The following is a 26,946-nucleotide window of genomic DNA, read 5'->3' as shown; positions in this document are numbered from 1 at the left end:
CCAAGACTTGAGCCTGGGGGCCCTCTCAGGCTGCCAAGGAGTCGCACTGTACCTCAGGCCTCATCTCCGAGTGGGACTTGAAACTAGAGCACCCTCTAGGTGGGGAGGGGGCAGTGAGCCTGACAGATGTCAAGTTCCAGATGGAAAGCATGGGAGGGCAAGAGGGTAGAGAGCTGGGCTTCCCATCAAGACTCTTGGTAGGATGAAAACCTGGGCCCCAAAACGTAGATTTTTGTGTTCCCCACACTGCTGCTCCCAATCCACAACCACCCTTCCCTTCAAAGTTCAATGCTAAGGCATCTAGAATTTCTCTCAATTCTCACTCCCATGCCTGTGATTAGGAATCAGCAGAGTGCCCCCTGTGGACTGAATCTGACCCACTGTATGTTTTTGTAAATAAAATTTTACTGCAACACAGTCACTTCATTCATGTACATATTACTGGTCGCCCTTTGTGCTGCAAAGGCAGAGTAGAGTGACTACAACAGAGACCTTCTGGCCCACAAAGCCTGAAAGACTTACTATCTGGCCCACTGCAGAAAACGTCTGCTGACCCCTGTTCTTAGCTCGTTCCTCAGGCCCAGCTGAATTCAACTGTCCCAATTCCCAATCAGCAGTGCGCACTCCACCAGCCTGGCTCCCATATGCCCTTGCATGAGCACGACTGTGGCTCTTACCACATTTGGAATTACTGGATTCCATGCTCATTCTCTGCACAGGATGGGCTCCGGTGTCAGAGACACATTATATTCTTGGCTCTGCCATCGCACACAGGGTGTTGGGCATGTTACTCTATCCATGCCCAGTTTCCCCACCTATAAAAATGGGGATTATAATACACATCCCAGGATTTTAAGGAGTCAGTGGAATAAAGGATCCCAAGCTCAAGACAGTTGCCTGAAACAAATCAGGTGCACACACATGTGCACACACACAAAATTCTCCCCATGCTGTGTCCATTTCTATTCCTCCAACATTTAAAGAGAACCTGATACTGTGAATAAGTATTCTTTACAGAAAAGGGAGGAGAAAATGGGATTCTTTTCTGGGGCTCAATATCCAGGAGGTAAACTGAATGTCAGGTGAGACTGCCCACCTTAGAGCCAGGAGCCAGGTCAAGGCACCCCCGGGCACAGACGTGAGGTAACCAAGGCTCTCTGCGTTTGCCCCAGGGACCATAAAATATAAGTATATGCAGTGAAAGCTCTAAAAGGGAATCAGTGCACATAAATGCCAAAAATTAAAGAATCAAAAGGGCAGAGAATTCAGTATTAACATACAGGTAAAATATAGAAAAACTTTTGTAATTAAATGATGCCCGGAGGCGTGTGGTGGTGTTGAGAAGCTGCTAAGTCACTCTGAGGCAAGAGAAGCTCCACCGCTCCCCTCGGCAGCAGGGTGACCGAGGGCCAGCGAGTTTGCCTCTTTGCGCCCTATGCTCCTCATGGGTTAAAACCACCTATCCTCTCAGGAATGTGGTCATGATGAAATGAGATCCTGTGCATATGTAGATTCACACAGAACCTGGCAGAAAGTAGGGCCTGAACAAGCCAAAGCTATTCACATTGAGAGAAACGTGCCAGGGAAGCAAAATACAGAGAGATGCATCAATTCACTAAAAATGAAAGTGCAGAGTGGAAAAGCAGCGCCCTTTCAAAGGACGGGCGTAGGAAATGTGCGGAGATCCAGAGTCACCCGGGCTCACACCGGCTCCCCTCCCCAGGCCACACCTGCTTCTTTCTCTGTGCTCCACACTGAAGGAGGGGCAGCAAATAAAACCAGAAACACCGCATCTGGGTGCAGTCCACCAGAATCACTGGATTCCTGTTGGACTGTCAGAAGTTCTCAGAATAAGGGTTTGTTTAAAAATTAGCTGTTTCACTACTTGTTTTTACCTAACTGCTCTATGTTTGCATTGCACTGGGAGCAGGTGAGGTAAATTCTAGGCTTAGGAGGGGCCTGATTGCTGGCGCCGATGCAGAAATCCCTTCCAGAGCATTCTCAGCCATCCAGCCCCTGGACACTTGGAGTGGTGATCCACCCTCTACTAAATAAATAGCTCAGTCCTTCAGAGTCAGCAAACATTACTAGAAGACTCTTCTTTATACAGAGTCAAAATCTGCTCTCACCCCTAAACCAGACCATTGAACAACTGATCTAGTTGTAATTCTGGCTCAATTCACCCTTGCCCCTAACATTTGAGAGAAACAGTTCTACTGGCTACAGAAACCAGAGGTGCTCAAGCCACAGATGTGGAACTGAATTCTATTAAAAAAAACAAAAACAAAACACATCATGAAACAAATCTCTAGAATATATACTACCATGATTTTGCTATCAAAGGGTTATTTTTAGAAAATTCCAAATAATAGCACATAGCAGAAAAAAATACCAAAGCACTCCTACTGTAAGAGCCTACATTGAATAGCACATGTGTTTCAGAAGAACAAACAACTAGGGGTGAAGCCCCTTAACTATAAGCAACTACCGATAACCTGTGCTGGTTGTCAGCACTGACCACTGCCCCCTTGTCCACATGTGGCACATCCCCATCACATTCCCAACATACGCACGCTCGGACATGCACGTAAGTCACTGAACATGTATTTGGCCATATGCTTCCTACCTGCCGGGCAACACACGAGATGCTGCCCACGATACCAAGTGGTAAGAGGCAGGTCCCGATCAAAAGAAAATTAAGCTCTCCAAATCCAGGAGGGCGTAAGCCTTTGGAAGGTCGGACTGAAGCATACCTGACTGATGGTCTTTTCCATTTGCACCAAGCCCAGGTTGGGAAGGGTGTTTTTTATAAAGTCAACTATGGTTTCTAGGTTTTCATGTTGCAGAATCAAGGGCTTATGGCTTCCCAACAGACTTAATGCCACTTTAAATATGACCTCTGATCCCTGAAGAAAGATCATATCTGGGAAAACACAGAAATGCAGAAAGTTAAACCAGACCAGTTTCCGATGAAGTAACATTGCGTTTTCTTGTCCACACATCAGAGCAGGATGGTGGGAAACTGTAAGCCCAAATTGCAAACTTTATTTCCTTTTTAAGTGCCTGATATTTCAGATAAGGTTGTCAAGACAATATTGCAAATAGTAAAAGAAATACAGATAAACGTACTGCTAAGCTATTGTCACAGGTTCAATCTTTGTTATTGTTCTAAAAATATATTAAACTCTTAACATGCTTCAAAAGTTAAAAGAAAACTTTTTATTACACTATTTTTCTAGAAATGATCTGGGGTTTTAAGAGTTCCTAAAACACATTTTTATGAGTAAAACTGAAAGATGTTTAGATACACAGCATCAGAAATTAAGATAAAAAACTGCACCTCTTTCCCCTGTTTTGAAAGAAGGAACTAAAAGATCTCTAAAATCTATAAAATGTCTGCAGAGTTGCAAAAGTACATTATTAAATACTTGCCAGTATGCTGGATTTTAGCATAATGCAGTAAAAACCATCTTCCTTCAGAGAAATAAAAAGAACTCCATCAGAGTTATTTTCTAGTTCCTGCCATAGTTTTTTCTTCCAACAGTTGGCCAATGTTAGCAACCCCTACACTGACTGGACGTGCTGAAAAGAGGAGGGCGGCCTCCTCCTTAGGTGTGGCAGCAGAGGCTGGGAAGATAAGTTAGAGAACTAGTCGTATCTTTGAAATCTGAGCTTCGGGGAAGTACTATGTGTATCAAGACAGCCCTCTATAAGAATATTCTTGTGAAATATCTGCTTTATGAAATACACAGTCTAACCCACGTAATTCATCACTACAGAAAATACAAAAGATCTCAAACAGCACTATAACAAAGATGTGTTTTTAAAAAGAAGTACTTCCCAAAACAAACTTGAAGCTTCTGGGTTTAGACAGCAAGACTTCCTTTGAGTAGATCAACTTTTATAGCTGAACAAATATTGATGGTATCAATCAGAATAAATACCAAGCCTTCTGTGCAAGGGTCCTGGGAGAGGACTTCACGACCGGCCCAACTGCGACAGCTCAGTGTCTTTAGTCTCTGAGAGACATGTACTAGTAACTAGACAGAGTGCCACATCTAAGCCAAGTAAGAGAAATAATTATCGGGGAAGTTTTATGAGCACAATCAAATATGCAATCCATATCAGCAATCTCTTAAGGCAGACAACAGGTCTTTCACGTTTTATTGGTGGTTTTGTTGTTGTTGCTGTTGTTTTAGAGAGGGGGGTAGGAGGGGCAGAGGGAGGGAGAATCTTACTTAAGCAGGCTCCACACCCAGCATGAAGCCAGACATGGGCTCCATCTCACAACCCTGAGATCACGACCTGAGCTGACATCAAGAGTCGAACGCTTAACTGACTGAGCCACCCAGATGCCCCAGGATCTTGGTTTTTGTAACAAATCTACTTAGCGGAGTGCTCCCTAGCATTCTAAACTCTGACTTTTCTGGGCCGTATGAAAAAAACAAAAAAAAAGTTGGGAGAGGTGGTGGGGTCTTTTTTGTTTTCATTTTTATACTCTTTGAATATATAGCCCTGGATATATTTGTCTCATTGATTCTGTCTGTATTTAATATAATACAAATGTTCTTTCCTAATGCTATTCCCAGCACCTTAAGAGCACTCTTCTATCTGCTGAGAAGTTTCTCTCATTTAAGTCAGCAAGCATTCACTGAGCATCTAATATATGCCAGGCTTTGTCCTAGGTACCAGAGATCAAGCCATGAACGAAAGCACAAACAGCAGAGACACCAAAAGCTGTTGGTTTGGTAGAGTTATGCCCAGGTGTTAGGAGAACAAAAGGGATGAAAAAATTCTAAGGAAAGGTGGCTGCCAAACCCAATCTTGAAGAAGCAAAAGAATCTTGCAAGGTCAGGAGTTAGGAAGGAAAGAGGGGAAAAGAAGGTGTAAATGCCCAGAGGGGTGAGAGCAGCAAGCCCCGGACTAGAAGCCCAGCCACTGGCTGTGTGGGGCAGTAGGTGGGGGCGGGTCACCAAGGGCTTTCCGTCCAGACATCAGCATTCTAACTTTACCCAGAGCACAGCAGGGGTCAGCCAAGACTTCCTGTCCCCTTTTTTCCGGAGTAGGTCAGTGCGCTGGTAAGGAGATGATATTAATGAGACCCAGTCGGAGTCTGCTCCTTGCCGAGGCTATTTAGCTTTAGACAGAGAAAAGCCACCACAGATGAGACCACCTGACCCCCACCCGCAGACTCAGGGGGTCCTGCTGCCGGCCACAAGACGCTCGCCGAGAGCTGCTGGAGGCCCACTCCAGGTGCCCACCCTCCTGAAGGCAAGCCGGCTGGCCACACGAGTCCGGCTGGGGGAGCTGGGCCCCAGAAGCCAGTCAGCCTGGGGAGGCCTCAAATAAGGAGCTCATTTCGGGTAATGATGAAGGAATGTGCCAGAAGGCTTAAAGGAAGGACCTCCCCCACCCCCCTGCCCGCCAAAATTTTGCTTGGAGGCAGGGACTCCTGAATTTATCTGACTAGCCTTGGGGGCAATATCTATAACCCTTAAACAATGACTACCTTTTTCTCACTCTGGAAATTTTAAAACTTAAATAATTAAGGAATTGCAGAGAAAAATGTTACCTATAAACTCACTGCTCCAACCCAATTATTTTCATTTTTGTCCATCTTCTAATCCTTATACATTTACATTCTGGAAATAAATGGCGGCCCCCAGAAGCCCTGCTCCCCACACTGCAGCCAACTTCCCTTCCCTCCTGCTTCAAGCCACCCAGAAACAGGCAAAAGATTTTATCAGGCAGGAAGTAAGGGGAACCTGAAATTCAGCTGACTCGGCCACTTTTGCAAATTATTTGCTGAGAACAATGCAAATAACCACTTTCCTTTGAAGACACTTTGGCAGCCCTGTTGTTCTGTTATTGTGTTAACCTATCGGAACTCTGCTGGAAATGCCCATGACCTAAAGGTGCAGTTTTCCTGGGGGGGTGGGGAACGGGACTGTAGGTGGGGGGTGGGGGACCATCTATGCAAAGCACAAGGCCAGTGAAACGAAATTATCCTGCATCCTCTTTTCCAGCCACGTTTGTCGCTTTCAAGGGCAAGTCCTCTCCTAACTCTCTCCTGGGAGGCTGGGGTGCTCTGGGTGTGAGAGCCCCCCCTTCCTACCAGGACCAGGTGGGAGGAACATGAAGGATGCTCGAAGATCTGCAGCAGGACCACAGCACAAACAGGGCTTGCACAAACTCACCTCCCTGCCACTGGATCACGTTCCCCGGGGGAGCCTTTTTTTCCTGGCTGTTTAAACCATCTTGTTTTCTCAAGTCTATTTGAGTCCTAAAGCCTCTCTGAATCCTTCCCGGTATTACAGGTGGCTTCTGTGTTTTCTGCCAAACCCCTCCTTTCTACACTCCACCTCCCCCCTCATCCACTTGGCAGCGCATCCTCTAGCAAACATCAGGAGCCTCAGACCACAGCCGCCGCCTCCATCAGGAACAAGCCAGGGCCTATTTTTCAGATTTTTTTTTTCCCCAAAGGTAGGTGTGATCTGAAGGTGAACAGAACAAGCATCTCTCCCGGGACCCCTCTCCACCCGAACTGAAGACATACAGGAGAAGGCTATTTTACATCCTGTGACACCCGAACAGGAGGGCTGACATTCCGGAAGTGTGATCACCACGGGAAGGTTAAGGCGCAAGCATCACTGGCTGGTGTTCCTCCAAGGAGCATATACTTAATGCGAAGTAACCTGTTAATTAATATATGAGTTATGCTGTCTGCAAGCTGAGAATCCTGCACTTCCATACGAAATGGTGAACAGCTGACAAAGGTCCGTTTGTTTTTAGGGTTTATTCAGGCCTAAAGGCTTACAATGAAATGGGCTTCAGGCCCAAATAGACTACAGTGTATGAATGGCAGGTTTGGGGATTTAAAACTAAGCTATCCACCATCATGGAGCTTAACAAACACAGTTCAAGTCACCAATGCTAAATGCAGAAGTGGTTTTTAAAAAAACCTTTCTATGGAACCTACTAATAAAATGGTTTGGTTTTAAGTCCTGGCAGATGGAATAGACTGTGCAAAAAACAAAAACCAACAGTTTTTGCAAAATGACATCACACACAGTGCTGCCTTGAGTTCCCACTTCCTGCCTACAATCTGAGGAGTCTCAGCCAGCTGGATAAGGACCCACTTAGTACAGCAGGGGTCTGTGCACAGGACCCAGGAGTTACACACACTGGCATCTTTATGCACAATGTAGGAGAGCCTCCAAGACTCACCACTGATTACATAATAGAAATAGCCTGCTCTTGCTGGCTTTAGCTTTTAATTTATGAAGTTGGCAGAATGAGCTTTAGAGTTTCGAATATTCTCTAACAGGAGGGCTGTCATCTCCAAAGCAGAGTTCTTACTTATGCAACTCTCCCAGAGTTCTATGGCTCTGGTGTCCCCAGAGCTACCTGCAAGGCAGCAGCCAAAGGCCCAGGCGGCCATCCCTCAGTGCTGACCCTCTCATCGGAGTCCCCTTTGCAGAATTTTTCTCACAAATGCTGTAATTCGATGCTTGAGCTGTTTTCAAAGCATGAACACCAACCCCTCCCCTTCCCACCCACCTCTTTCAATCCTCACTCCTGTTACCCTGTTTTGAAAAATACAGTAAAAAATCAGGAGAAAAAGTGGACTAATGATTTTCAATTTGCACAGTAAGAAAAGTAAAAAAAAACACAGACATTTTTGGCAAGAAAGACTTCTAGCCGACAGCTAGAGATCTTATGATTTTGGTGACTTTTTGTTAGTAAACTAAGAAGATAATTTTCAGGCTTTTAATTATCTTCTTTTTTTTTATATTTGTTTAAAGATTTTATTTACTTGAGACAGCGAGAGCACAAGCAGGGGGAGGGGCAGAGGAAGTGGGAGAAGCAGGCTCCCCACTGAGCAGGCAGCTCCATCCCAGGACCCTGGAATCATGACCTGAGCCGAAGGCAGATGCTTAACCAACTGAGCCACCCAGGCGCCCCAATTATCTTCTTTTTAAACTATGGTATAAAACCTTCATGAAATCTCACTAATGATTTATTTAACCAGGAAAGATTTTTTTAGTATCTTTTTCGAATGCTTTTTTTTTTTAAGGGACAGAAAGTAAGAATCAGTTTGGGGAGGGAGTTATGCAAAAAGGGGTGGGGGTAGTGAATATTTTAAGAACACGGACTCTTCTAGTAAAGCCCAACAGGACATTCTTTAGAAGTTCTTGCAGATAGGAATAAGAATAAAAAATTTGTACTCTGGGGGAAAGAGGTGCAAAGACCAACTCAGTGCCCACCTATGTTAAAAAGCAAATTTCAGGATTTCTAAAATTTGGATCTACAAAGCTGTCTTTCCCAAGCATGCCAAAGGAGTGCTCTCTCAATGGTCTGGACACCCCCTCCCCCTTTGAGATGTTCTCTAATTCCAGAAGCAAATCTAAAAAAGTATGAGAAGATTGCAGATTTTTAAACTATCAGGTGAATGAACATCAGTGACACTTTAAAAACACTCGATGGGTGATGATTATCAATTTTTTAATAACTTCCATAGTAAAAAAAAAAAAAAATTTAAAAAGAACCTGAATTGTCAACATGATTCTTTCACTCTGATGTAGGGAAACCCACTGTGGGAGAATTGCCCGTGCTCCTGGCGTCACTCGGCTCCTGGAGCTCAAGTGCACCTGCTTCCCCCGCCATCTCAAGGCCACTGAGACTGCACGTGAACACCCACTTGACTTTGACAATCTTCTCCAAAAGTAAATCAAGAAAGTAGGAGATGGCGTGAAATGTGAGCCCCCACATGAAAGGGGCTGAGGCGTCTGGGAAGACGAGGCGGGGGCCTGTGAGGGTGGACCAGTGAGTGAGTCATCAGCATGGAGGGGGTCCTTGCAGACTGAGCTGGCAGAGGAAATGAAGAGCCAAGGGCAGGAGAAGATAAACGGGAAGAGATGTGAAGGGAATCGAGAAAAAACAGGAGCCCAGAAATCATCAGTTGAAGTTTGAAGGAGCCATCACGTCAGAGAGGTGGAGGAAGACAATTCACGAGACATACATGCCTGGAATACATGCATGGGGCCCCCTGGCCAACTCTTTAAAGATGTCTGCCCTGGGGAGAGCCTGGTGGTGAGGGATTGGGTCTAAACCCCACCAGATGCCAGTGTCCAAGGAAGCCATTGAGAATCAGAGAAAGTGAAGTTCACAAAACCCATTGCCAACTAGACTCCGAATGTCAAACAACACCCTGTTCTTGTCAAAGATACAGGTACAAAAGTAAGGATGCTCACCAGGGAACGAGAATACATGTTTCCTACCTGACAGGAGAAAGCTGGTTTGGGCAAATGGATGGACACCCACTTACCAAAGACTCTGGCTACAAATCCCAGTGGGAACTGGGAGGCAAACACGGTGAGAAACCAGGGCGCGGCGTAGAGGCTGGGGCCGATCTCGTGCTCCTCGAGGTGATTGTAGAGGTCTCTGTGGTAATCGTGAAGAAGCCTTGAGAGCTGGTACATCTGGATCTGCGGACACACACACACACAGTGTCAGAACCGGATACCTGCTACTGTGTTCAGTTACTTATCCCACTCACAGGCTGTGAGAGAAGAATTATTACACTGTTAGATATTCTGTTTGGAGTGTGATAACCACTGATCTCAACCGCTCACTCACCCACCGAGCACCTGCTGGGGGCCTGGTGCACAGGAGGTACGGGCCAGGGGGAGCCCAGAACAAGAGTGTCGGGTCGTCTCCTACCGCTTCCTTTCTTTCTACTGCTCCCTGAGTTCCTTGGCTACTAGAATCTAAACATCTGTCTTGTGGGAACATTTCACATATTCTCTTACAAAATACACATCCCTATCAAAACCTGCACCTGGGGGAATTCAAAATGTAAGAGTGAAGTGGGGGCATAAGATGATTCTGTGGAAGGATTCTATTACACCTGTTCACTTAGTAAATTTGCTCTAGAACCCCCGAAATTACTCAACAGGCAGGACAGGTGGGACTTCTTTAGGTTTATAATATATGAAATATACAGATCCTGGGCAAGTTAAAAGAAGAAGACAACTGTTTATCTCAAGATGCAGAAAATAACTTCCAAAGGGTCCCCTTTTCAGATAATGCTATGTTCCTGGCAGGAAGCCTGCGTCGCAGGGGTCCTAGAGTCAGCCTGGGTTTCGCAGTCCGACGGCCTGAGCCCAAAGGTACCACCATCTAGAGGGTCAGAACCCACTGAGATGCTACAGGTTGGACAAGTATCACCCAACCTGATGAAAAACAAAACAACACACAGACACACACAAACCCAAAACTTCTTCCAGTGGCCCAGACAACATAGCCCTTAAGTACCAGCTGTGGCTTTTTAGGATCGAAAAGAATCTAGTCACCAAGGCCAAAAGCGCCAAGAGAGTCATGTGTTACAATACTAAATTAACTTGAAAATTCCACTCTCTCCGATGGCAGGTGCACCTATATTAAAGCTAATGGGGAGAACATAGAAAGAACCTGGGACGATATCTGTGGGAAGTGTTACATGGGTCAAAACTTTTTAGTTAATGAAATGGCTTCCTTTTAGGAGATTTATGTTCATGGGGGGGTTCATATTCACAGGTGGAGGTAAAAGGATTTTTTAACCACCCAATTTGGTGCTCTCAAAGAGTCCTTGGCTCTAACGCATCCTTTCTAAAAAAAAAAAAAAAAAAAATCCTAAGGCTCTGAAGTCAGAGTAGCTTGCTGGTAAATTAACATGTATCCATGCAATCCGACGTTTAGGAATATTCCCAAAGCAGGATCCGGAGCTCTCCCCACCTCTGAAAGTGGCAGGAGCAGTGCCTGGCACTGCCCTTTGGTTTTCCTTTGCTCTGACCTGCCACCTGTTCATCAACAAATGCGGACTGGGTGCCTACTTCATCCCAGGCGCTGTTCTAGGTACTAGGGATGCAGCTCCAAGATAGGTTAGATTCCTGCCTTCTCATGAGATATGCTAAGGAAAGTAAACAGGAGAGTAAACAGGTCAATGAATAAAGAAACAATATAATTTCAGGCAGTTAGTGTTTTATGCCAAAAGAAATGAGACAGGATAACATGATCCACGTGCCTAGGGTTGAGCGGGGGGGGGGGGGGGCACAACATCAGGATGGTCAGAAAGAGCCTCTCCCAGGATTTGATATGTGAGCTGAACCCTGGGTGACAAGGGCTAAGGGGGGGTGTGAGGGGGATCCCTGGCAGAGGAAGTGACAAATAGAGTGGGAGGCAGGAATTAGATCATCTGAAGATGGTTTGAAGAAGGGGAAAGGGAGGGTCCTGGAGTCAGACAGGCCTGGGTTGAAACCCCAACTCGACCACTTGCTAGCCGGGTTCCCTGAGTTAAGGTGAGTCTTCCCATCTATAAATTGAGCTGATTAACAGTGTCTTCCTGAGGCTTACTGAGGCGGTAAGAGCAATATGAAACACTCGGCGTCATGCCTAGCACAGAGTTCAGTGCTCAGCAAGGACAGCTACTCCAGTGTTGATGGATGGTGGGAAAAGTTCCTTAGAGAGACCTGGAAAGGAACCCTAAACATTTTTGGCATTTGTCTCTAGCACATACATAAGGAACGTTCTCTACCTGTAAAATAATCATGTCCGGCCGATACTGTTTCCGCAGTCCCATTTCAAACATCAGAAACTTGAGCATGTTAAATGCCTCCTCCTCACCCATGTGAAGCAGCAAGATGCCCGCTACAAAGCTGAGGCCTTGGCAGTACCCCACCTCCTGGTCTAGAAGCGAGTAGGCCTTCAGAATGTTGTAGAGTGACAGCTGCCCCGCCCCAAGCTGGGCCGAGAAGTACGGATGTGTCGGGAAGGTTCGCCCTGCAAAAACAACATGCGGTAGACCTAATTAAAAAAAAAGAAAGCCTGTTGAACCAGAAATCTGATGGGCTTCAGGGGGAGGAAGGGATCCTTGGGAGCTGGATCATAAATCAGCTCTGTACACAAGGGCAGGTGGTTGTTCTTAGAACAATGTGAGCAATTAAAATCAGCAATTATTGATGCTTTTTTGGTGGCAGTTCAGGTGAAAGACATTGGGACTACCTTCAGTCCTGTAGGTATCCGGATTTCGAGCTCTGGCAAAAAGAAAACTGTCAATCCTCTAAACGTGAGTCTAACTCTCCAGAGGGGCAGACAGCTGCGGCTCTTCTCGGCCACCCTGTCCCACGGCACCTGCAGGCAGCACAAGACCCCATGGCGCTACGGACACTCCCCGATCCGCTCTCCCCAGCCCGCACGTATTCGGCCTGCAAATGCTTCACACCACACTCGCATTTCTGTACTTTTAAACCACAGGCGGTGCTTTGAAACAGCCTGAGAAGCAGCAGGTGTTTTCTTTTACACAAAACAGTTACCTTCCAGAAAGAAGTTAAAAAAAAAAAAATTAAAAACCCTCAACTTCCTGATTATTTTCACAAAAAGCTGGTGTTCAGTTAAGGTTTAAAGACTTTTGTCCAGGAAGCTTTTGGGGCTGATATCTGTTAAATCCCACCTCACCCCCCTCCTTCTGGAATGTGCCTGACGGGGAAGTGTGTTTCCAGAGAGAAAAGTACTTGATGGGGGGCGGGGGGCAAGCTTGGACCCAGGTGAGAATCAGGGCCTCATCTGGATCAGCAAAGGCAGAAGGTATATCCAGACCACAAGGTAATTGTTCACCCTAATTATTCGGCCTCAGCAAGAGGAGGGCGACACGTTTGTGTGTTCTTCCTCAGCCTCACGGGAAAGCATTTCATCAATACAGATCGGTTTGTCTGATTTTGATTTAGGAGGACAGCAACAGTCTAACTACTTTCCTGATTTCTTGTCCTGCATTCATTTCTTGCCTACTCTACCTCTTCCCCCAACTGTCCCCAAACGCACCGTGAACATGTCACCCCCACTGCTAGAAAGCACTCAAAAGCCCCCAGTGCTCGAGGAACAAATTCTACACACCCAGCCTGGGAGCTCTGCGCACCTCCTCATCCACTCTCCCAGCGGCATCCCCTACTCCAGAGCATAGCCTGGGAGCGGGGCAGGGGGTGTGTGCAGAGCGGTCAGTGCCCGTGTGAGTAAGAGAGGGGGTACTCACCCCTGTGCACCTTCCTAGTCTACAACAGCATGTGCGACTCAACCGTAAGGAGACATCTTCCAGCAGCCACATTCAAAAGCAACAGGTAAAATTAATTTTAAGACCGTCTGTTTAACCCAGCATACACAAATGTTATTCTAACATAATCAATACACAAATTATTGAGACAGTCTGCATTCCTCCTTTCCATGCTAAGCCTGTGAAACCCAGTGTCCTCCCCACACTGATGGCACGTCTCAGTTTGGAGCAGCCGTACTTCCAGTGCTCGGTAAGCACCACACTGACCACACAGGCTCTTTCCCCGGATTCTCCAAGCGACGAGGGCACGGGCGTCAGCAGGCTCTTGACGCCATCACCCCCGCCTGCTGCCCAGCTGACGGCGCCCTTCCCACCTCTGCCTATTTGGCACATCACCCCGCCCCAGCCCGGCACACAGCCAGCCCTCCGGCGGCCTCTGTGTCTCAGACGGGTCCAGGTGGCAGAACACACAGGCCTCACGAGGCGTGCAGCGACGCCAGGAAGGGTCCGGTCCCCTTGCATTGTGTCCCTGTGAGCACTTCTGCTTACCGATACCCTCTCGTATCAGACACCACGCCTACAGAACCAAGATCTGGCACTCACTGGCCCTGCCTGTGGAGTGGGCATTTTTAATCTTATTTTTACTTTTATTATTACAGTTGACATACAATGCCATGTCCGCTTCAGGGGTACCACACATTGATGCGACAGTTCTACACATGACTCCGTACACACCATGTGACCTTACTACAATACTATCGACCACATTCTCTATGCTCTCCTTTTCCTGTCTGACTTATTTCGTAACTGGACATTAGAGCCCCCTCTTCACTCCCTTCACCTATTTTGCCTGCCCTCCCCCCCCACCCCAGCAACCACTAGTTTCTCTATGTTTATGAGTCTGTTTATATATAAGTGAAAGCACCTGGTATTTGTCTTTGTTTTCTTTCACTTAAGCATAATACCCTCTAGATCCATCCATGTTGCAAATGGCAAGATTTCATTCTTTTTTTAATGGCCGAATAATATTGCACTGTATATATACCACATCTTTATCCATTCATCTATCGATGGGACACATTTCTAATTTACTCCTTGCAAGGCTCCTAAGAGGACGAGCCCAGCAGGCTGGGGAGTGACTGGTGGCGCTTAGACCACTCAATGGTCAGATTTGGGGCAGGGCATTCACAGGCATCATGTCCTATGTAATCACAACGGCTCTGTGCTTGGAAGGGTCTCGTGCTGGGTTTAATGCTCCGCTGTCACAGTCCCGAAACTCTTAATTTTTGAGCAAGGGATTCCGCATGTTCATTCTGCAGCAGGCCCCACCAATTACACAGTACCCCGTTTGAGGCAGCAGCCCCCGGCCGCTTCCCGCGGCTGCTACAGCCACGTCGCCTACAGCTCTGCCACCAAGCAATCAGGGGAAAACAAACCTTAGGCCAAATTCCATCAAACATATGACCTTTATTAGCATGCTGATGTGAAAAAAGAACCGCGTAAGAACTTCTCGTGCTCTGTCCTCAGGCCTCTAACAAGCACCCCTTGGGAAAGGGTCAGCTGGAGGAGGGTACCGTGGCGGTCTGACGGCAGAGCCAGGCCACCAACAGTCCCACACCGATGTTCCATGGAGCACCATGACACGGCCCCAATGGGCCACTGGTGGCAAGGCCCAGACACTTTCTGATCAACTACAGATCTTGAACGTTATCCAATTTCACCAATTAAAAGCTACATGTAGCATCATCTCTTATGCTAAGCACACACCCTCAGATGTACATTTCAGTGGCATCTGAAGTACATCAGCAACCCTCTGCACTGTGGGTCCCTGACTTAGGGAACTTCGAAAAGCCAACCAAGCACTCTAGGTGGGGACAGGACTTTTCTTACGAGACTATCCCTCACACTGGTAATACTCCATGAAGCATTTTAGGCAGGTCACCACACAAACAAGAACATCACCCTCATTTTATCACGAGAAAAATGTGGAAGGTGAAAGAAAGCATCAGCCCTTCCGTCAAATCACCTGGCTAGGAAGTGGCAAACCCAGGACCTGAACGCTGGTCCCGAGCTCCAGAGACTGAGTTCTCATACTGCAGATGTCAAAGTGAAAGGCATGGGAATTGGGAAAACACAGCTACGACCGCTCACAGTGTCCCTGGCTCATAGCATGAGCTGTCAGGAGAGCCAGAGGCCCGCATTCCCTTTCTCACGGGGAGTTCACGTCCTCCACCTCCGCAGCCAAGCCCTCCCCTGGGGAGTCCCGGCTGCTGCATCGCGGTTAGTGTTTCCACACACTCCCTGGGACCGGGCACTGCCTCCTCACTGGTCCTCGCCGTGTGACCTCGGGCACTTGGCTAATTCCCACACCTCCACTTCTCACCTGCACCTGCTGGGGGCCGCTGTGAGGGTTAAATGCAGGACGGTGTGCGTGCCTGGGGTGACGCCACACAGAGCTGGCCCCCACTGAGTACTGGCCGCTGGGGTGGGGTGCCTGCTTTCTGAGAAACAGCGTTATTCATGTAGAAGATCTTTTCAAGCAGCGGCACACAGCAACGCACCTGCTCCTTGCCCCGATGACTGTGCAGGCGAGATGTGGGCTTCTCAAAGTACTCACATGAGCACGGTAACAGCAACACCCGCCCTGTACTCAGAGCTCCCTGTGCGACAGGAACTGTGCCATGGAACCGAAAGACCAACCCTTTCTCGGCCCTTAAGAAACTCACAGTCTGGTAGAACAAAAGAGAGAAATCCAGAAAAATTCAAACATTTACTGACCGCAGGACTCGCACAGGGTGCTGGGCGCAAGAGGGACGTGGCCCTGCTTGCATGGGGTTTCACGAGAATGAGGGGGACCCCTTCAGATGACTGATGGTTCTAGTGGTTCTCTTCCATCAGGTGGTGGTCACACACGCAGAGAGGAGAGGTACAGAACTACAGTTTACGGAGATGAGCCCGAAAACCGAGAGGCCTGGCCCAGACACAGGACAGGAGTCCGGGAAGGCTGTCTGGAGGAAGTGACTCTTCAACTGAACCAAGCAGCGGAAAGAGGCATGAACATGGGGCGGGGGGTGGTTAGCACACAGGCAGCAGGAAGCCTGCAGGCCGGACGCCAGACTGCTAATGGGCACGGCCCACAGGTCTGGAGCTGGCCATCAGGAGAGGATGGGAGAGTTAAAAGCAGGGCCTGTAAGCGAACGGCCTGGGTACCAGGCTTAGCCTGTGGCCACGTGAAGGCCATGGAGTCAGCACAGGCCACCGAGGGGTCAGAAACATGTGCTTCCTTACTAAAGAAATCTCCAAGAGCCAGCCTGTAAGACAGCCCAGGGCAGGCGGAGACCAGAGGAGGTCAGCTGGGCCACAAGCCAGGGAGCGGTCACAGGCCCTAAACTTGGAGAGCAATGGTGGGGCAGCAAACAGGGCTGGACTCCAGACTTACTCTCAGAGCAGAGACTTAGACTGAGAGAAGGGCGTGCAGACGGTGGAGTGTCTAGCATGGGAAACCAGATGAGTCATCAAAATGAACTGATCAGGAAGAGCAGACTGGGGTAGAGGGTAGAGCGCTGGCAAATCCCTATCTGGACCTATAAAGCTCGGGGAATTTCATAAATGTGACCAACTCAGTAAAGTTCTGCAATCTCTCAACCAAAGCCCTTGAAGGAAAAGCATGTCACGATTCAGAATCTGTGAATTTTAGAAAGGTGACACAGTGCACTGGTTGGATATTACCTAACCCCTAGCAGGGCTGAGGATCAAACACACTTACACGTCTGCAGAGACACACAGGAAAAGCCACACTGAGGACAACAGCCAAGTCTGCTAAGGCCTCCTGGCAGTTCAAATCAAATTTTGCCTCCAAAGAGTTCAGGACTCACTACGTTCTGCCAAAAATGAGTTACAGGAAAACTTTTGGTTTTCGTCTTTTGGGTTTTGAAATTGCAGACACAGGATTATGGACCTGTATTAATTTCTATTACAACTCACAGATTAGGTGAGAGGATAAATCACAGAATATTTTTAAGGGAAAGTACCTTTTCTGCTTCTGAATGCATGGCTGGAATCAGGCTTAACAAGTGCTATTCAACCTTGCTCCTGGAGGACTGACTTTTATGAAAGCGAAACCAGGGTAATTACCTAGACAGAAGGGACTCCCATGGTAAGTAGGAAGCTCGGGGGCATATGTGAGGAACAATTAGGTTTTATTTGAAGGCCTCGAACACTTGATACAAAGGAAAGGAAAGACACCACGGGGATGGGATGGGGTGGACTTCTTGGACCAGGATGGAACTCAGTTCTCTTATTTCACCCATGCCACCTGAGCAGGAGCCATTATGCTCCCCATTTTAGTAGTGGAGAAAAAACCCACAAGGTTTTTAGAATTTAGGTGAACATCTTACACACAACGTGGCATACGAGCTCTGACAAATGGAGAGAGAATCTTCCTATGTGGATGTGTCCACAAGGCAGCGTGACCAAGTCAGGGGAGTGACCCACGATCCCAACTGTGGCATGGAGGACCACCTAGCCTCTCTAAACCTGTCTCCTCTTCCTGACAAAGGGCAGAATGCATACTTTGTGGCAATGCCTGGCACAAGTGGGCGCATTACACCCCACAGAAAACATACACAAACCCAGCTTCCAACTAAAACAGGGGAAAAAAACAAAAAAAAAGGCACACATACGAGAGTTCTGCGGCATAAACGCACAACAGTTTCTATTTTAAGGTCGAGGTGCAACTACCACCTTACTGACCCTAATATTCCTCCTAAGCCTGAAATCTCACGTTCTAACAGACTTCCAGAGGCAAAGGAAAGTTTTCGCCCAGCAACTGATTCCTGTGAAATTTGGAATTCATAAACACGGGGAACTGAAAGTGGATATGAATTCCAAATAATAAGAATAAATAATAACAATACTAAAATATCATCACCAATCTAGATTCACCAAAACACCTGTGAATCTCAATCTTCCAGATCTTCAGTTACTACCCAAACCAGTCCAGTCTTTCACGTTGCAGTGTCAGAAGCTGTCATGATTTTCTTTATGCAAGAAGCCTGTCCACACAAACCTGACCGAGCTGAAACAAATGTCCCGTGTGTTTCATGAGATTCCCAATGCAACTTCCTGTCCCACAGAGTCACAGAGCCTGGGACTCGGCACAGCAAGACAGGCCCCTACACCACTCCCAGGCTGGGGAACAGTCACAAGTCCCTGGTCTCCAGCTCCTGGCTAGAGGAGAAGAATGACTGCCCATCTGCCTTCGTAATGCAGTCCGTGTATTACACCAGATTCTATCTGGGGGGACACTGTTTTCCTACATTGCATTTTTCTAGGTCCATGGTTCTGAATGTATGGCTGGTCTTTCAGGAGTCCATGAGGTCCCCCTCTGCTCTCCACCTGTGTATCTATCTATCTATGCAAGGTTAGATTTTTCTTCATATATTTCAAGCAACATAAATGCAACAGATTGAATGTAGAAGCAAAAATGAGAAGCCAGTTAATTCTATTAAGCCAGACATTAAAATGTAAAATAATGCCTCCCACTAAATTTCTTTTATTTTGGAAAATGCATACTTTATAATGATATGTTTATGTGTTTATTATAGTTCTTTTAAAACACCACCACAGCTCAACCACACTCCTGACTACACGCCCAGTAAACGGAGGAGGCAGGCCTCGCGAGCAGAAAAAGGACCAGGCAAGATTAACAATGTTCCTGGACAATCATCTGCATCTGCATTCACATAATCCAGTATCGGGTACTGCAACCCTCCAACCCCACGTGGAAGGTACTAAGTTAGCACTGTGAAGAAAAAAAGAAAAAACTCCTTTTATAAAGAGCACATCTCTGCATGTGAATCCCCAGCAGGGGACCGGAGTCTCGGGCAGTGCGCACATGAGAACATGTGTAGCCCCACCTCACTGCTCACTCAAAGCACATCAGCTACGAGCAAGACGCTGTTTACTGTTTTTGTTCGAAGCCTGTGAAAAGATTCTTGAGTGAGAGTCTGACTCAATGACACAGGCTACAGAAAGCAGCACCCCGCCCGCCCACCTGGGGGCAGCAGCCTGGCACTGCGAGATGCCGGCTTAGGAAAAGTCCCTCGCTTCTGCCAACCTAGAAGGAAAGCGAATAAAAATTATGAAACCCTCCCTACAAATGCAGCAGGGTAGGGTACGGGACCTGCCTTCTTTAAACTCCATTTTATCATTCGCTACCAAGTAGAAAAATGCAGGCCCTTTAGATTTCTCTCTAGGGCGGAGTCTCCCTCACCCACAGAAGGAGACTGCAAAGTGGTGAGAGTCAAACCTGAACACAAAGAAACTCCTGATTTGTATTAAAAAGACCTGTAATGATTTTATGTCTCGTGTGTCTAAGTGGAGCCACGTGCTAGAAAGACCTAGAAGGAGACCCACGGTTCAGACATATTTCTAAACGACCTACAACTTAATTTCACGTACTGCTCAACAGTCTACGTGTTCACCCTTCTAAGGGATGTTTCCCGGGGATGAATCTTTCCTTCTCTGTCACTTTGCGGGTGAGGATGAGCTTCCTTCCAGCAGTTCTCAAACACAAACCACATCCAGAATGACCCGAGCGCCGTGGCTGTGCACTCCCCCAGCCCCCACCCAGAAACTCTCCTTCGGCAGCACATCGGGGAGGGAGGCCTTAGGAATGTGTTTTTCACAAGGTCTTCAAGGGGTCCTGCAAGTGACCCCTGCCTGGCCCCGGGAGAAACACCATTCCAGCCTACTCTGTCAACGCCTTCCTGACTTAATCTCGGGGAGACCCCAGTCCCCACAGCTTTGTTCATCACTTGGCCACAGCTGCTCCAGGAGGCCAGCGGTCTCTCGGGCACACACGGGGCCACCCGCAAGGCTATTCAGTCTGCAGCAGCCCCCACAGCTGCCAAACCAGGTCCTGTCTCCTGCCTCTTTCTCCCAGAGCCCGGAGATTTCTGCATCTCCAGGGGCAGTGGTGACAAAGCAGCCCTCTGCCGTGACCCTTGGCCTCCCCATTGGCAGAAGAGGAGGAACCCTAACAATCGAAGGATCTCCAAGTCTCCTTCCCTGACGAGACCAGGATCTGAAGGTCTTCTTAAATTGCTGCATTTCACTCTCAGCAGAATTTGAGAAGGACTGGAGAAAAAATATGCTTTGTATAACTCCTCACAATTTTCATGAAATAGTGGGTTATCAGTGGTTCCATGTCTGTCTTCCCCACTAGAAGGCGCATTTCTGAGAGGGCAAGGAACGTACCAGGTGCTCTGAACTATCTGTGCATTCACTGAAGGAGATGGGGCGGGGCCGGGGGTGGGGCACAGAGAGAGTTCTTCTATAGGCAGCTTATTTTTAGGAAACATCTGGCTGAGTCCAGTGAGCCCTGGAACCAGCTCCTCCCGTGTCTGCGTGCATCTCTGCTAAATTCCACAATCAGTGACCCCAAGTTGGTAGCTTACAATTAGTCAAGGTGGGAGTCTGCAAATTCTATTTGAGGACTTCTTCTGAGGGGTATGGGGAGCTGGCTATTTGCCAGCACACCGTGGACCGGCGTGAGGGATACAGGGAGAGTTCAGACCCCCACGAGAGGAGATGACCTCATCCCACTTTATCATATGCACACACAGTTCCATCACTCTGAGGTTAAAGAGCGATCGATATGCCATTTAGATGAGCAATATGTTATCATGATGTGCTCTTGATAATACCAGAGACAATGACAGACCCTCTGGAATTATGCACGTAGCTATTGGTGCAGGAATTTATTACACTCGGGTTGTGACTGTTCAACTCACCTCCATAAAGGCACGTCCCCAATTGGACAGACAGGTGTTCTAGAACAAGATCGCTGCACGGCAAGTTCTAGGTACTTTTCTGGTTTTTGCTATTAACACTTTTTAGTTTCTCATGTAGGACTTGAACCCAAAGATGACACAGAAGGTGGTGCTCGCTCTCAGCACCCATCTGCTGCTCATGAACAACCCATCTACTTCCCAAAGCACACAGGACTCAGCTTTTGTGGCGCAGCCAAGCGAGGCAAACTACCAGAAAGGGAGGGAGAAGGGAAAACCCTGTCGGCCCTGCTCCAGTCAGTCTTCTTAAACACTCTCAGACCATCCTTCATTCTGGAGGCTCTTCTCCTCCTCATCTTTTATGGACTCTAAAACAGCAAGGAGAAAATTCTCCTTTATAACACTTGGATTATAGCTCCTTTTCTTTAAGATAGCAGGTAGGTTTTAGACCTTTGGTTAAAATATGTTAAGTGGAAGCAAAAATCAATACGATTGCCCCCATGCTGGCGTGTGGAGCCAGCCGCGTCCCTGGACATCTGCTTTGCCTCTCATGGCAGCGTGGGCACGGCTCGCCCCAGTTAGGCATCACTGTTGCTGTTGGCGGGTCTCTAGAAGTCCATCGAAAAATACTACCTCTAGTCACCGAAGACTCACCAGACCTCTGCGGAGTATATCAACTCCGTTACCACTTTACTGACCTATGAAACACAGACTAATAATACAAGTAATCGATGTGGGCGAGGGTTAGGAGCCGTTCCTATCTCCGCTCTTGGATTTCACGGTGTTCCCATGTTTCTGGACCTGTTCACATTTTGTTCCGGCCAAATCCCTCCTATCAGGGAAGAGGCTGGAGAGCCTCAGGGGTGGACATACTGAGGGCAGGAAGGTATCCGGGCTGGGATGTCAGGGAGAGGAGCCCCTGAAGTGGTAGAGGATAGAGGAAGGGAGCCTGAAGGGGGTCTCTGGCTGCTACTTTTAGTCAATGGCAGCTTTTAGTGTGGAAGTGGGGGGCACAGACAGGGGGCAGGATGCCTGGTGTCCATGCTGTCCACTCAGAAGAGAAAGGGTGCAATTACCTGTGGGCTGCACAAATGACTACAGCTGGAACCAGACTTAAAGGGTGGGGCAGGTTCCTGAACTGAGAAGGATTTGCTAAGTACCCTCTGCTCAGCCCTGAGAGAAGCTATTTTCTCTTGGCTGGGTGTGGTCAACTCTGAACGTGCGCTGCCACGTAACCAGAGGCGGGGAAAGCTGCATTGGTATGGAGTAGGCAGCTCCAAGAAAGCGAAAAGCTGTACAGTGTCCTGGAAGGGACAGGATACTTTAGAAACTAAGATGACCCAGGTGCCAGAACTTTCTGCCACTGAGTAGCTTGTAACTTGGGCAAAGTACACACGCCTCTCTGGGCTTCATTGATCACCTCTACAGTGGAAATAACATGTGCCCAATTTCATGGAGGATAAAGTTGAAATCGGACAAAGCTTAAGAATAAGTTTTATAAGCTATAAAGCACTGCCTGACTACAGAGTCTGCTACTCTTACTCTTTGGAGGAAAACATCTTATGAAAAACTGATTACACTAACAGCTAATTTCAGAAAGGAAAGCAAGAGGCAGGAAAACAGAAACTCATGAAGACCCAGAATACAACCAACCAACAGGCATTCTGTTCTTCCGGCCCAGACATAGATGCTACTTCCTAAGAAAAACTGAAATGCTGACTTGTTTTTGCTCAGCACGATGCACCTTTATTGGGTCTCGAGTTAGCTGCCATGCAGACCAAACAACCCACTGGGCAAATGCCACCCCCTGGTGAGAGGTGAGCAGGAAGTGCTGGTGAAGTTCGCAGGGACGGCGAAGTGAGGCCTCCCCGCACCCAACTAAGCGGAGCTCCCAGGCCGCGCACCCTGGGCCCTGCTGCTCGGTGGTTTCCCCAGCTCCAGTCAGGACAGAAGTCAAGCTCCAGTAGGGGCCCTGGATAAAACCTGCAGAGATGCACGGAGGCTACTTGGAAAATGTACTGTTGTTGGAAACAGCTTCTTTTGGGCCTTGGGTGGGTATTCGGAGGGCATCTGAAGTGCAGGCCAGACCAGGACTGGGGAAGAAGTGAGCTGGAGGTGGCCAGTGCTGTCAGGGAGGGGTAGCTGCAGCTGGCCTGGGGGGGGGGGGGCAGAAGGGTGAGTGTGGGGGGTGCAGAGGGGTGAGGGTGGGAGGAAGGCAGGGACCAGAGGACAGGAGTGCTGTCTGGCTCTGCCCATGAACGAGAAAAGGCAGAGTCTCGGTTCACACGGACCCAGTGCCAACGGGGGGACAGTCTGCAGTGGGCTCCCGGCGGGGGAGGCATTCCCACCCTGGGCCCTGGCGCTGACGTGGCCTTTTCTCCCCACCTCTGCAGAAAAGTGAGTATGTCTGAGCACTAGGAGGCAGAGGGACGACGCTACCCAGGGAAGGAGGAAAGGAATACTGAGGGAAAACTAAGAGAACATCTGGATGGAGGAGGGGAAAACGTGCTCCCTCCTCCTCCTCCTCCTCCTCTCATCCCAGGAAGGAGTGGGGGGCAGGTGGAGAAACTGGCTGTACCTCCCACCCCCTTCCACCTCCTACTCTCAATTTATTTTTCACTTCATTTCACGTGATAAGAACATAATGTCATTTCTCTGTTAGTCATCCCATTAGCAAACACAGCAAACGCAGCTGCCAGTTCACAAAACTGCTTTTCTGGGGGTCAGTGGGCCACATGGGCTCCAGCCCCGTGCCTCACACTTGTCCCCCAGCCAGCCGTCTCCATGGGAACGCCCAGGGCTTCCGGGCTCAGGGGGCCTTGGGAAGGAGGGACCTGCCTTCCAGAGGGGCTAGGTCCTGCCCTTTAACCGTGTGTCCCTGCTCAACAGGGCCAATCCCCCAAGCCTGTCATGGGGGTCTGGTGAGAGTGGGGCACTAGCACGGTGCCCCCTGTTCAACAGTCCGATTCCTCCAGCATCTACTATGTGACAGGCTCTGTCCTCAGAGCTGGGGCTACACTGGGAAATCTGCCCCAGGCCAGCCAGCAGAGAAGGGCCATTAAAAGGCGCTGCTGGGTACCTGAGGACAGTGGCTGGGGAGGGGGTTAAAGAGCACACAGGCTCTGCAGTCCCGCGGCTCAGCGGCACACAGGCTGTGTCACTCTAAGCAAGTGACTTAACCTCTCTGCAGTTCAATTTTCTCAACTCTCAGCAGGGACAGAACAACACCTACCTGATCGTGTTGTGAAGACTAAAGAAGGGAGTTTAAGTAACTTTACACAACATTCAGCCCCAGGTTAAGTTACATATTAGGCTTTAACTGATTATGATAATCGGAACAATAAGGAACGTGGGAAGTATCATGGCAGGACAGCACAGGGTGGGACAAAGGCTTAACAGAAACACCTACTCCAGTCTGAAGGTGGGAGAAGAGGCTAGGGGGTCAGGGGCAGTTTCTTGGAGAGGACATCTGAGCTTGGACCTAGAGAAGAACTTCTATGAAGTTAACCCTTTATTTAATTTGCTACGTGGCTAGACAGGTAAGACTCCATGCTGACTCATCCAGCCCACACCTCGAACTCCTGGGCAATAGCCTCCCTCCCTCCTGGCTGCTACACTGCAGGAACCTCAGAGAACCAGGCCACCGTGAGCACAGACAGCAACGCTGGGGAGCCCTTGGCGGCAGCAGCCGGGATGGACGTTCCAGAAGCAGGACCGCAGGCCCGAGCTCCTGCCACGTGGGGCGGGCAGGGTTCCTGGGAGCACCCCACCTCCACCCCACTCACAGCCACTGACAAGTCAAGAGGCTCCTTCATACACCCTAGTGCTATGCTAATTCCACGAGTCCTTCACTGGGGCAACTGCAGATATAGCCAATACACTGGTTCCATCTTAGTGTTTTCAACACTGTTCAGGAGACAAGTTTGCCACCCTGTTCCCAAAATAAAATGGCCCAAAACTCACCCACAACTGCTTTCTACAATTTTTCTAATAAGTCCTGTTTGTAATTAGTAAAGACTAGGGAGTGGCTCCTGTAATTAGGCCAAGCATCGGTTCTGACACTTATGTTTTCCGGAATGTTCCTTCGGTGGACTATAAAACCTCCTATCGATATTGGAATTACTGAACTGAACTACGATCACGACCGGAGCCTTCAAGCAGAGCGGAGTTAACAAGCTGCCCAGACAAAAGAGAGATTTTTATATACTTGAAGGCATCTGTGATTACTCCAGGGCTTTTCCAATTCAAAGACTCAGTGGTAAATTTTGATTGCTAAACCTAAAGGCAGATCACTAAATAACTCATACAGTCTCTTCACATTTTTCAAGTGAGTGAAGCTTCCATTTTCATGTCACATTGACTGCAGACTTACCGAGGTCGATAAGAATCGCATGCTGTTGGGAGGTGAGCCGTTTTAAGAGTTCTTTGTACGGCGTGTCCTTTGGTCGCTGTTTGCTGGGAAACTGGTGTTGAAGGCGGTATTGCTCTGCTAGGAATTTCCAGATTTCCCCCCGGAGATGACGTGGCACACCTTGGGGGCGGGGGAGGGGAATGCGGGCAGAAAAATAGATTTTATGCTCAGAGTACGACCTAATAATGAAGATGAGTTCGGTTTCATTCCACTGACCCAACCTCTTGTTCCATATGGATTAACAGCATCAAAATGGAAAGGAAACAAACAAGATTCTATTCTATCTGCTCCCCTTCCTGCCTCCCTCCACAGCCCCATCCTTCCCCCACCTCCCCGGCCCCTCACTTTCCCTTCAGCTCTCAAATACACACTTTGTTCAGACTGGGCTAGACCCAGCAAGGGATGAACTGGTGAACGACACGAGCCCCTATCTAGGGCCAATTTGTAACGTTCTAGGCACATAAAATTACAATGCACAACGTCGTCTCCTACAAGGGACGTGAGCCGAGTGAGGGGGTTCAGATGAAGGAGAGCAAGAGGTCGTGCAATCCTTCACTTGTGTCAAGATGTCAGAGTGTGGGAGGAAGAGAGAAGACGAGTCGGAGGAAGGAACTAGAAGCCTGGTGCGCACTGCGCACGTGTGGAGGAGGCAGGTGGCAGTCAGGCTGGAAGGGTTTTATTAAGAGGCGACATGAAGGATAAACAACCTGCACTTTATTTAGCAGCCGTGGGGAGCTACGGAATGTTATTGAGCTGGGGAGGGAGCAGCCTAATCAGGGAATGCTGCTTAGACACCGCATGCCAGGTGGGCGGAGAAAGGGAGGAAAAGCTGGACACCGTCCACATAAATGTGCCTCGGGGAGCATTCAACCGGTACCTGAAAACAAGAAAAGCTATCCGAGAGCCTCTCCTCCATGTTTTAAACACAAGTGATTTGAATACTCAAAAGTGATTTAAAATGTCACCTGAAACTATGAAAAGTTCTCTTAAAGCCGATGATGCTATTTAAGGCAAACTTTAGTAGCAAGAGTGACGGTTTTGATTCACAATTTTTGGTTCACCATTCTGCTGTTGTTACGAGGCCCAGATGTGGAAATGGGGGAGAAGGGAGCCTGCAGAATAAGACACCAAATCTTTCTCATCTCTCACAGGAGCTCTCTTGAGAGAAAAGGAAGCTGCGGTTTAGGGACAAACTGTGACTGCTTTGTACACTTCCCGGCTACTCCGAGCGCCTGCCCAGGGAGACCGTGTTCCTGGCTTTCCACTAGCCACGTCTGAGGGAAGTTTCAGCAGCAGGTGACATTTACCACGAGGTCACCAGGCACTGCCACCATTCTAAGCACTCTGTCATTGCCGAGGGAAACAAGATGATGATCCTCATGGTAAAGACGAGGAAACTGAGGCCAACAAGCACAGATCCCTCACCCGAGATCACCCAGCAGCTGGTTCGGAGCAGAGCAGAGAAAGAGCCTGCTGTTTCCCTCTTCACGTCTTCCCTGTCACAACAGTCAGACAAGCTGCTCCTCAGAAGGGTACTGGAAAAATGTATGCTGTGTTCCTGCCTGGCAGTCAGTAATAAAATCATCATCTGTGGCTCTGAACCAGAGAACACTCAAGGTCATTTATTACCAGATCCACAAAGAACTATTTAGAGCAAT

General features: G+C 48.3%; 1 protein-coding gene across 11 annotated transcripts in view; it reads right to left on the bottom strand.

The window, feature by feature from the left end:
* The window catches only part of TBC1D1 (TBC1 domain family member 1), a 226,314-nt gene that overhangs the window by 7,756 nt on the left and 191,612 nt on the right, over positions 1-26,946 (bottom strand). For 9 of the 11 annotated variants that reach the window (XM_078068495.1, XM_036076054.2, XM_078068493.1 and 6 more), the window contains 4 exons: positions 25,250-25,408; positions 11,576-11,820; positions 9,329-9,488; positions 2,754-2,923 (listed from right to left, as the gene is read on the bottom strand). In XM_078068495.1, the coding sequence (XP_077924621.1) occupies positions 2,754-2,923; positions 9,329-9,488; positions 11,576-11,820; positions 25,250-25,408 (734 nt within the window). Of the gene's footprint in view, positions 1-2,753; positions 2,924-3,432; positions 3,584-9,328; positions 9,489-11,575; positions 11,821-25,249; positions 25,409-26,946 lie in introns of those variants that run through there. The other 2 variants (XM_078068498.1, XM_078068503.1) reach the window with 2 other exon arrangements.

The sequence above is a fragment of the Halichoerus grypus genome, chromosome 3 (assembly GCF_964656455.1).
Source record: "Halichoerus grypus chromosome 3, mHalGry1.hap1.1, whole genome shotgun sequence".
Lineage (NCBI taxonomy): Eukaryota > Metazoa > Chordata > Mammalia > Carnivora > Phocidae > Halichoerus > Halichoerus grypus.
Note: the sequence above shows the minus strand (reverse complement) of the source record. Positions and strands in the feature narration are given on the sequence as shown.